Raw genomic sequence first — 12,415 nt, 5'->3', positions numbered from 1 at the left:
CAGAAACTTCATGGTATTATTTATCATTATGCCTCTGCATTTCTAATTCAAGTATTTGATTTCAGGAAAGCCTCCTAAGTATGCAACTTTACATTGAAGAGATCGTGTATGTTATTTCTTGAATTGCAATGTCAATTTGGTTCTTTTTGATTTAGCTTTTCATTTCTACATCAGAAAGAATCAATTTATAATTACATATGAGGTCATTCCCTGTGGTACTCTTACTCTAGGTAGCATTTGGGGATAATTTTGTTTCATGAATCCTACTCATCACAACAATCCACTTCAGTCTCACTCCTGGGCATGCAATCCATCACCAGAGCATGTCAATTTCACTTTCAAAACTCTTGAGTCTATTGATTTTTCTTTACTTCTACCAGCATTACCCCTCTAAAAATCCAAGCCATCACTATGACTACTGCTAGCAAACACCTTACTAGTTCCTCCCCTTCCTATCTTGACTCCTCTAAGGCATTTATACAACTTCTGGTTTCAAATCCTTCATACCACTGTTTTAGGGTAAAAAAAACCCTTAACACTGCCAGCAAGGAAGTATTACCAAGAACCTATATTCAATCTAGCCCCTGACTTCCTCTTGAACTTTATCTTTCTCCTTACTACTATGCTTCAACCACAATGACCTGTTTCAGTTTCTCTGAAATGCCAAAACCTTTCCTGCTGCAGCCCCTTTGCACATCCTGTTCTCTTCACTTTTAGTCTACTTGGTTGTTTCTCATCCTTAAAATATCAGCTTAAAACACACTTTATCTAGGCCTTCTCTGACCTCTCAATCTAAAACTAATCTCAAATACCATTTTTTTGTCTTCCAGACCTTCACAATTTATAATTCTCTCTGTATATTTATTTGTCTAATGTCTGTATCTTTTCCCTAGCCCAGTTCCCAGTCTTAGGTATTATACATCTGTTTAAAAAAAATGAAAAATCAAGTCTTTCTCAAACATGAGAAAATTTCATTCTTTCTTTGACAATTACTGCCTCTTCTATCTGTCCAATTCTCATTTAGATATACTCTCAACATGTTTTGTCTTTCCTCCTCACTTCTAATTCTGATCACTACTTAGTATGATATCTTACTTCTTGTTTTGGTACAATATCTTCTTCTTGAATCTAAGTACACATTACAGCTCTGTTGTTTCTGTTTTTAAAGTTTTCTACCATTGTTTTATTTTCTAGGGAGGTGGTAGATGGTGATAGCATATTTACTCTGAATGTTTGATTAACTCTCTATTTTAAAGTTATGGTTCAATTCTGAACTGTTACTGAAACTACCTGAAGGTGTAGGCATATGGATGGTCTCTTCTCTAGCTCTATAATAATACCAAATTTCCCTCTTATAATGATTAGGTCATTTTTATGGAAGCTGAAGAGAAGAGGGAATTCAAACAGTCACATTTTTAAACAAGTCCCTGTGTGGACTCTCAGGATAACAGATCCAATATGCAAAAAAGAGTAGGGGCAACTCAAAAAGAGATAGCTTAAAGGAGAGCTTCCTGAAAACCAATTCTGAAAATACAATACAATTTCACTTATAAAAATATATTTATATATTTTGCTTTTTAAAAGGGAAATTTTAATTCCAAAGCAAAATTACCAGCGCTTTAGCTAGTTGTTCCATGTATTTATTAGCCAGATCATTCATTCATTCAACACTTACTAACCTCTACTAACATATTACATGCTGGGTTGGCATTTGATGCTACAGGTCAACCAGGCTAGGAGCTAGTCTTTGTGACCTTTCAAAGGATTTCTAAATTCTACAGCCACCGTTACTACAGTTCTATAGTTCTTTAGTTGATTCTAGCTACTAGAATAAGGTCAGGGTGGTTTAAAAGTAAGGGCACAAGAGACTTTAAATTCTTGGAAAATCACGTTTTAATATTAGCTCTAGTAACTGATTACCTGTGACTCTAAGGTAATATCTCCCTTGAGTCACCCTTTCTCAACTATAAAATGGAGCTATCTCAGCTAGGCGCAGTGGCTCACAGCTGAAATCCCAGCACTCTGGGAGGCCAAGGGAGGTGGATCCCTTGAGCTCAGGAGTTTGAGACCAGCCTGGCCAACATGATGAAAACCCTTCTCTACTTAAAAAACAATTAAGTTGTTTGAGTGTGATGGCATGTGCCTGTAATCCCAGCTACTCAGGAGGCTGAGGCTCTAGACTAGACTTGCTTGAACCCAAGAGGCAGAGGTTGCAGTGAGCCGAGATCATGCCACTGCACTCTAGCCTGAACAAAAAAATAAGACTCTGTCTCAAAAAAAAAAAAAAAANAAAAAAAAAAAAAAAAAAAAAGAGAGAGAGAGAGAGAGCGCTCATATAAAAATCTAGTTGCAAAGAGGAGAAATAAATCATTGTAAATACAGAATTTTGTACACTATAAACACAGAACTTGGTACATAGCTAACACTCAACAAATGCTGGTTATTATCAGTTTATGTTTTTGTTATCATTCTGATACATTTCCTTCTACAATTTCTACAATGCAAAATGGGTTTAAGATGATCGATATCGAATTTCCAATCCCTGAAAACAGGCAAATTAGAACTAATATTTCTTTAACTTTGTGCTAGTAAAAAACTGGGTTTCAACAAAATACATATTGAAACAAGTGACAGACTTCTGTTAAAAGGTGATGAACTGACCACATAATGATGATCACTATCTCTAGAAACCCCCTAAAATAACACTTGACATTATATAGTGAAATTTTACCCAAAAGAGTCAAAGAAACCAGGAACTAACAGAAATTCTTGAGTTTACAGGATGGTAGATAAGAAAAGAAACACCTTGCTGAAAAGCTGAAACTTTCTTTGCTTCTAAGATAATAAAACTGGCTGAAACTGGTTGGAATCAATACAGCCAACTAGAGTTAGCGCAGAATGAGTGTGCTTACATCACTGCCCAAATTTCTACCATGTTTCATATTAACTCCTCTCAAACTTACACATGTGATCCAAGAAGTAGCATGAAAAGTGCATATGCTTGAAGACTTTCCAGACCCCTTTCCTTCCACCAATCACTTACTAATCCCAGAATCCACCCCCTTAAACCTTTTCTAATAAAATTACTGCCTTAAAACCAGCATGGGGACACAGATTTGAGCTTGACTATGTTCTTCTCGTGAGTCAACTTGCAATAAGATGCTTTTTTTTCCTCAAAAACCTGGTATAAGAATATTGGCTTCTGGCCTGGCGCGGTGGCTCAAGCCTGTAATCCCAGCACTTTGGGAGGCCGAGGCGGGTGGATCACGAGGTCAAGAGATCGAGACCATCCTGGTCAACATGGTGAAACCCCGTCTCTACTAAAAAAATACAAAACATTAGCTGGGCATGGTGGCACGTGCCTGTAATCCCAGCTACTAAGGAGGCTGAGGCAGGAGAATTGCCTGAGCCCAGGAGGCGGAGGTTGTGGTGAGCTGAGATCGCGCCATTGCACTCCAGCCTGGGTAACAAGAGCAAAACTCCGTCTCAAAAAAAAGAATATTGGCTTCTAGTGCATCAGGCTGTGAGCCCCTTTTGCTCAGTAATAATAGGACTGGTTTAAAGAGGCAATTAGACTTCTCCACTTCAAGGAACCAAATGAATGTACCTCCTCTCTCACCCCCAATAGACAACAAAAGGTTTAGTGTCTGCAGAGGATCTTGGAACTTGGAGAAAGCAGGCAGAGTTAAGAGGGTGGGATCAGAAATGAGCGCCATACAGAAAGTGGGAATTATGTCAAAGTCTGTGTATGTAACAGAATGTGGAGCAGTCTGGCTCTCTTTCTCCATTCATCTCCCACAACAATAGGATCCAGAAGAGTCCTCCTTCTCCCTTTGTTATCCCTAAGACATACTACTGAAATTTCAGAACTCTAGGGATAAAGTAAAGATTGTAGGGCTTCCTGACAGAACAAAAATGTAAAACAAAATACATTTAAAATTACAGCTTTGGGGTTCTGAACAGCTACACTGGAAGACAGAGAAAATGGAACAATTCTTCAAAATCCTGAAGGAAAATTATTTCCAATCTAGAAATTTATATCTAGCCATAATCATTAAATGTGAGAGTAGACTAAAAACAGTTTTTGGACATGGAAAGTCTTAAAAACATTACCTCCTATACATCCTTTCACACAAAAGATACCGGAGGATGTATTCTACTAAAAGACAAAAGGACAGAAAGACACAGAATGCCCAAAACACAGAATCTGACATATAAGAAAGGCAAAGGCTTAGAATAGATGCAATGTGAACTGAAATAGGTCAGGAGTATCTAGGAGAGATGTCTCAAAAAACACGTATGTGATGTGTCTAAATGTACTAAGAAAATATTTTAAAACTAAGCAGAGTTTTGGGTCGAACTGGTAGTAAAACAGAAAACTAAACAAACAAGACAAAAATCATTAATTCCAGAAAGAAAAAAAAAAATTGTGCATGAATGGAAAACAAATCATGGTATATTACCCTGCTTGGATGTGAAAGTGTTAATGTAAATAGTGATGTAAACACCCAAAAGTGAGCAAACCAAAGTTATGATGTGACCATATTGGAAGAATTAAGGGAGGAAAGGTGTATGCACACATGCATGAATGTGTATCTATTTGTCCTTCAGGACAGCACAGAATCAAAAGATAATGCCTGAAATGGAAATTTAACATTCTTGACTGATATAATGAAAAGGACAAAACAAATCCTAAAGAGCTGAAGGACTAGATAAATGGGAAGGATGAGCAGGGTGGGCAATTGCCTTTTTTTGTTAAGTGGACCTACAAGGTTTTTAAAACTCTTAAGTGTGATAAAAATAAAACTTCAAAATCAAAAATATAGAAAACCTATTAACACTCATGCTAACTACCCTTAGATGTATACCATAATTTAAATACAGAAAATGACTACTGAAAAGTTGATAAGTATTTTTAGAACACATGTAAAATCTGCATGAAACCATAAAATGTTAATTATCATTACATTATTTCCCTTGTTATTAAGCTATGATTTAATATCAAATTCAAAGTATATTTTATACATCAGCCCCAAGAACAAAATATTTAGGTGAAAAATTCTCACTAATAGTTTGCAAAAGGGTAAGTTCACACCACTAGGGTATGTTCACACTACCTTTTAATAAATTGTCTTATTTGTCCTATCTTGCAGCTGAGGAACCTTGCATCCAAGATAACAACAATTTTATCACCTTGAATTTATTTAGCGCCTATCTTTCAGTGAGCTCATAACATTTTTAAATTGTCAGTTAATCAACAGATGAATTACGAATTTTTAATTCAAACCCATATACAGAACTATGTTTTAAACAACAGATAAACCAATTGAAGGAAGCTTAAATAACTGTATTAAAATCTAAGTTCAGATCAGTATCATTAGCAAAGTTACAAAAAATTTGCCAATTTAAATTTACTGCTCAATCATTACATTAGACTTCAAATGACTTACAGGCTAACAGGCTATCACATCCTCTCTCGTCTTTATCATATGATGAAACCATTTTAGTATCAGTTAATTTTTGTATTTTTAGTAGAGATGGGGTTTCACCATGCTGGCCAGGCTGGTCTTGAACTCCTGACCTCAAGTGATCCACTCACCTTGGCCTCCCAAAGTGCTGGGATAACAGAGTGAGCCACCACGCCCAGCTGAAACCCATTTTGAAATGTTCTTTTTATAGCTGTTATTTCTGATTGGAGATTTTTTATTATGACTGTTTTTTTAATTAGGTGAATTTTAGGTGTTTTTCATAACTTTTATTTAGGGATTTTTAAGTAAGTGATACTCAGTAAAAATCCTTAACAAGTATGAGAATTTGGTCAGACAACCATATGGTTATAATGTTACCTAATGGACATATTACTGATAACTAGATTTTTAAAAAGTAGATTCAGAGTTCACTAATCACGTAAACATGGGATATTATCACCTACTTTTAAAAGAGATATTTTAAGGTAATTATAAATGCAAACTTCAATAAGAAGTGAGTCAACCTTCAAGAGAAACAAATGGCCTAGGTAATATTCAAAACAAAACAAAACAAAAACAAAAAACAGAACTACCAAAATAAGTCTTTACCTTGAAACCTAACTTGACCAAGTCATGTCGTTTTAAGGCAGCATGAGTACAGGTCATAGCAATAATTTTGGCTTCTTTCACTAAAAGGTATTTAGATCTGTCCAGTCCACTTCGAAGCAATTCAGAGGCTCTGAATTCCTATGGAAATGAGGAGCAATGAAAGATAATTTTAGGAAAACAGAGTTTATGCACATAACCATACAATCGAATCAGACTTAGTTCCTGAGAAATTAAATATATTATAAACTAAGCCTAATGAATTATAATTCGGTTCATTATTATTTGGGTACTAATTGAGTTCATATAATAGCTGACACAAAAGTTATAATTCAAACTGTTTTGTACGTAAGGTAAAATATTTACAATATAAATAAGAATACTGAATAAAATTCAATTATCACTGTACCTGTATTATTCAATGTCCCTCCAGGAAAATAGAAACAATTTCAAGTATTCATATCAAAGGAAATTTAAGCAAGCAACTGGTTATAAAAGTGATGGAGCAATTACAAAGGTAAAGTAACACAGAGATTAGAGACAGCAGCAGTCACCATCATCCCTAGGTTAGAAAGAATTAAGGTAGGAAGTGATATTATCAGAGCCTTGGGACTGTAGTCACACAAAAAAGCTGGAACCACAAGTTTTTCCAGCAGAAACTGGAGTCATGGAAGAGATGAAGCCCAAGGCAGAGGGAAGTGATGAAAAAATACCTTGGCACTCTCTCATTGGCTATACTAAACAAGAAGTCAGCTGACATTGGAAGCTGGGAAATTAAACCTGCAAGGATAAGCCAGAACATCAACCATGGCAAAGGATCCCCAATAGAGCAGAAAAGGGCACGGACAATAGCGGGATATGAGGGGCAAACAAGGCAAAGCAGCATTGCCAGTGTCAAGTTTTATAAAATCTGAGCCTTACCAATACTTTTTTTAAAACTTAAAGTTTCTGTTTTGTTTTCTAATAATTAAAATATTACAAACATAGGTGAGGTATGCTGTATAACCTTCTGCCTACTCCCTCCCAAGGCAGTATTATGATGAATTGAGTATGTTTTTATACTTTTACTTTGTGTTTATGTAACCATAAACATAATACTTTACATTTATTATTCTGTACCTACCATCCATCCACCTAACCGTATACTTTTCAGTATTTACTGAACGTATGCTACATGTCTGACACTGTTCTAGGAAGTGGGTACATAATCTCATCTAAAAGATACAAAGACAAACGACAACGTCCCTGACATTTTTACCTGCAGTAATCCTAAATGTTCTTGCTGAGGAATCTGAGTCTGAATGTGATCCCTTTATAGACCACTGTAGTTTTTCAATGATGTTTGCTATATATTTTTGCAATGATGATTCTACAATGAGGTGGCAGAAACTAGAAGACATCTCCAGGGGAAGCTGGGTTCCAGACATAGTCTCTATTCCCACTGTGTAGCTATGACTCTTATTTCACTTTAATAATCAGAATCAGTCATCCTGGCTACCACAGCAACCCCAATATTTTACTAATTAAGAGGCATAAAGGACTTAGAATGGCCACACGGCAGTCTCAAATTCCAGTTCAAAGCACCATTATTGAATTTCTGATGGAAGCATTCCTTCCTTAAAAATACTAAGACTTTACATCAGGCAAGCCAGAATAAGGATCCAATTTATATCTTACTTAAATTTAACAATCTAATTTATAAGATTTGAATACTTCCAGCCAGGTGCGATGGCTCACACTTGTAATCCCAGCACTTTGGGAGGCTTAGGTGGGCAGACCATTTGAGATCAGGAGTTTGAGACCAGCCTGGCCAACATGGGGAAACCCTGTCTCTACTAAAAATACAAAAATTAGCTGAGTGTGGTGGTGTGCGCCTGTAATCCCAGCTGCTCAGGAGGCTAAGGCAGGATAACTGCCTGAACCTGGAAGGCAGAGGTTGCAGTGAGCTAAGATCGTGCCACTGCACTCCAGTCTGGGCAACAGGGTGAGACTCGGTCTCAAAAAAAAAAAAGATTTGAATATTTCACATTTACTTCATTTAAAAAAAAAAAAAACTAAATTAAAAACCATTAAAGGCAAGTTCAAAGAACTTGAGAATACCTTACCTCAAGCTGAGTAAAGATTTTCTTAATATGCCTAAAACATCCTTCAGCAATTTCCATGTCTTCTTCGTAAGATCTTCCTTTAAAAATGGGTTGAGGAGCATTTGCAAAGTATTCATGGAAAGGGAAGAAAGTGGAGACTTCCGTAACATCTGGCAAGGCACTACCTTTATTTTTCACTTTGCTGATATACTCTTCCCAACGAGACATTACCTGTAGAAATAAGAACTTGAGGTTAACTGCCACCTAATTATGATGTTTTAAAGGATTAAAATTTATAAAAACAAGATCTGTTAGATGAAATGGAAAAAAAAGAAATTTAATCTTTGATCCAATATAACTATTCCTCATTTCCTGTAACTAACAGATTGCTCTTCTGTTATAAAAGGTAAGCTTGTCTTTGGAGAAAAAAGGCTCTTTAATAACAAATTTCTACAAACTAGAAAGAACCTTAACGTCATCTTATGGAACTCTATCTCGGACATTTCAGATTCTCCACATAACTCAAGATAGTTTATTACTAATGCTTAAAAAGAATGTAAAGGAAAGAAAGTTCTCTGGAAAAAGACATTTCCCATTTTTTCATCTCTGTTTCTCTCCATATATGGTAAATTCAGCTTTAGCACCTTTTTAATCAATTTGGCACTTGTCAAACCTTCTCCCAGATTTTTAGAACGTTTATAAAGAATGTCTGCTGAAGGCGAGTATATATTTGAAAGCTCATGTTACGACTTTTGTGATTATAGTTCAATTGCTTTGTATAATGTTAGCTACGCCTCTACCAGGCAGTTACTACTATGTAACTTCAATTTCTGTAATTCTTTCAGGTCTTTTTCTGTTATAATCTCAGTGTTTCTCAAAAGTGTAGTCCTTAGGCAAAATATTTGCGGAGCTAAATAAAAAATGTGGATTCCTGAATTCCACCTCTATTGAATGAGAAGCTACAGGAACAAGGGCTAGGGAATTTAGGTTGTGAAAAACTTTCCCAATATGATTCTTAAATGTTGAAAAATGTCAATTTACACTGAGCCTCATGTTCATTTTTTCCAAATTTATTACATAAACCTCCAAATTTATAGATTATGTTTCCCCATTTTAAACATTGTTTTCACTGAAAGCCAAGTAATTTTCCATGTCAAGAAAGTATTTAAGCATGATCTTTACTCCTTTATTCGAGTCCTAAACAGTCTTGAATCTAATGTAGACTATATTGTGTATTTTCTCTGCTTCACAAGAAACCATGAAAGCTGCTCATTTTGAATGGACTTAACTGGTCTGTGATATCCACTCACAATGAGCTTACAATATAATTTATATCTAAAATATATAATTGGCATTAGAACAAAGAACAAATAAAGTTATGCAAAAATCTTCATTATCTGATTATATCCTAGTCCATTTAAAATTACTAGTAATCCAACGGATTATTAAAGTTTAGTTTTACTTACTTTATTTGGCTATTTCTCATGGGTTTTCATATTCCCAAAATTAACAGGAACAAAAGCAAAAGTACACCTTTATATTGAAGTCAAAAGACTTTAACTTTAAGACCCACTGTACAATTAGTTATAATTTAATTTAATTCTAACATAATTTATTCTGGAAATTTAAGAATGTTTTCCTTCATTAGTTGATTAATGTATACAATATAAGTTAACTGTACTTTGTTGCCACTGGGTAGCTAGAATATTTACTTAGTTATATTTCTATAGTAAAAAAAGAAAAAAGAGCAACTAGAACTTTGTCAATAGAAAGAAAGAAAAAAATGTAAAAAGTGCAAGATTGGCCTTGCACAGAATGAGTCATCAGGCAAAGCTATTTAGCAAAGAAAATTGAAGATAACACAAAATATACTTAACATTCATAAATATAGCTTTGTAATACCATATATTTTAATCTACTCAAAAAATAAGCTTGCAAGAAGGATCATAAGAACTCATTAAGCTTCCAACTGGGGTTCATATTATGATGAAGTATGATTCAAAAACCCTTAATATCTTACCTGGTATAAGAAGAAATAGCCTGCAGTTTCACAGGTATATGAGGCATCTCCTGGAACCCCTAGACTCTTTTGCAATCGTTTGACTTCTTCTAAAAGTTCTATTCTTCGAGCCAGGACATAATTAACTCTTCCATACCTAGACATTTCAATCAGGCAAAATGGCAAAACTGTAATAAAGAAACTTTGAAGGAAATAATCAGCAAAATTCAAGAAAATTATAAAGCAATTGCCAAAGAAAGGGGAAAAAAACTAGAAGATATGGCTTCTATTTAACTATTGGTGATAGTTCCTGGGTTACTTTACACAAAAGCTACTTAGGGAATACTCTATGGACCAGCGCTGATCCACAAGGGTGTTGCTGGTTTATGAGGAAGGAAAACCAACTACATCACTAAATACATCATTTATTCAGATCTCAATCTTTTTTCTCATAATAACACACTTTCACAAAGAAGAAAACAGGACAGTGCATTCTGGTGCTAGTTGATTTCATCACAGACCAAGAAAATGTAAGTTCACAGACTGGCTGCTTCAAACAAAGTGTTTTACACTATTATAAAAGTAGATTCGATCTAAAGGCTTTGAAAAGTAATTTTTAAATATATTCCATTATCTCAGTCATCTACAAATCTCAATACATAGCTTGGCACCCTAACCTAGCAGGTTTATAATGTTTGCTGAATGAGTAAGAAAACTGAAGTTTGGAGAGTACCTTGTCCAAAAACACACAGTTAAGGAAGAAAGTAGTAGAACCATAATTAGATCCCAATTTCTATGAACGTTCTTTCCACAACAACAAAGGGTCTCCCGCAACCCTCTGATGCTTAAAATAAGACTAAAATAATTTAATCACGTTCTTTCCACAACAACAAAGGGTCTCCTACAATCCTTTGATGCTTAAAATAAGACTAAAATAATTTAATCAGTCACTGTTGTTCACATGTTTAAAGACTCAACAAAAGAAGAAGTCACGTTTCTAGCTGTTCTGTAGTTCAGAGATTAATATTTGAGGTATCAAGGGATGACTAAGAATAAAAAAGAGATATAAAACATGATGTATGTTTTGAAGAATTTTTCAACTTGGAAGGATATAAACATTATGGCAGATACCTTTTTTTCTGCTTGTTTATTTATAGTTTAAATTTTTATCTATAATGAACACTTCATTAATGAGAAAAAAATTAGAAATGCTTATAAAGACTCTGTTAATAAAATGCCAAAATTCTTGTGGCATAATGTTAAACTTAAAAAGCAATATACCTGCCAGGCATGGTGGCTAACACCTGTAATCCCAGTTTGGGAGGCTGAGGCAGGCAGATCACTTGAGGTCCAGAGTTTGAGACCAGCCTGGCCAACATGGCAAAACCCCATCTCTACTAAAAATACAAAAATTAGGCAGGTGTGGTGGCAGGTGCCTGTAATCCCAGCTACTTGGGAGGCTGAGGCACGAGAATCACTTGAACACAGGAGGCAGAGGTTGCAGTGAGCCGAGATCACACCACTGCACTCCAGCCTGGGTGACAGAGTGAGACTCCATCTCAAAACAAAACAAAACAAAAAAGGAATATACAGTACAATTAAACTCTATATACTATCTGCTTAATTAGTACATTATTACACTTAAAAGATAAAGACTATTAATTATTTTTAAAAAGCAACTTAAAAATTACAAATAACAGCATTACAGAAAAAGACGAGCAAAAGTTGTTTTAGGATAGTGTAATTATGGATAACCATTTCTTTTCTACAACTTCACCAGATTTTATAACTTTTTCTTCAGGGAAAGTGATATTACTTTTATTGTGAAACAATAGTCATGATTTTTCTTTTTAATTTTAAGAGAGAAAGAATATGTCCAATCAAATATGCAAACTAATAAGATCTAGGTTACGTGTCAGAAGACAAAAGTATATTTTTTTCTAAGAAATTTGGTGGTACCTGAAATCATCATAAAAATTCTACCTCTGTTCTAATATTCTTTAAAAACTACAAATTCTACTTCAATATAATTGTAATTATAGTCAGACATTCTATTATCACCTTCATGTTCACTGAATTCTGAGTTATTAGATTTTAGAATCTAACCTACCTTTGTGAGTTGGCTTTAAAATGAAGAAGTACTTATGGGATGAATTCAGAAGTATCACTGGCTGATCCGAAATTAAGAATACAGAGCCCTGCTGGGGGCGGTGGCTCAAGCCTGTAATCCCAGCACTTTGGGAGGCCGAGGCGGGTGG

General features: G+C 35.0%; 1 protein-coding gene across 1 annotated transcript in view; it reads right to left on the bottom strand.

The window, feature by feature from the left end:
• The window catches only part of AQR (aquarius intron-binding spliceosomal factor), a 115,508-nt gene that overhangs the window by 26,666 nt on the left and 76,427 nt on the right, over window positions 1–12,415 (bottom strand). The window contains exons 25-27 of the mRNA XM_037742364.1: window positions 10,179–10,314; window positions 8,180–8,389; window positions 6,078–6,215 (exon numbers count right to left, since the gene is read on the bottom strand). Coding sequence (XP_037598292.1) covers window positions 6,078–6,215; window positions 8,180–8,389; window positions 10,179–10,314 — 484 coding nt within the window. The remainder of the gene's footprint in view (window positions 1–6,077; window positions 6,216–8,179; window positions 8,390–10,178; window positions 10,315–12,415) is intronic.

The sequence above is a fragment of the Cebus imitator genome, unplaced genomic scaffold (genome assembly GCF_001604975.1).
Source record: "Cebus imitator isolate Cc_AM_T3 unplaced genomic scaffold, Cebus_imitator-1.0 Scaffold119, whole genome shotgun sequence".
Classification (NCBI taxonomy): Eukaryota; Metazoa; Chordata; class Mammalia; order Primates; family Cebidae; genus Cebus; species Cebus imitator.
The sequence above is the reverse complement of the archived record's forward strand: the minus strand, read 5'-3'. Positions and strand labels throughout refer to the sequence as shown.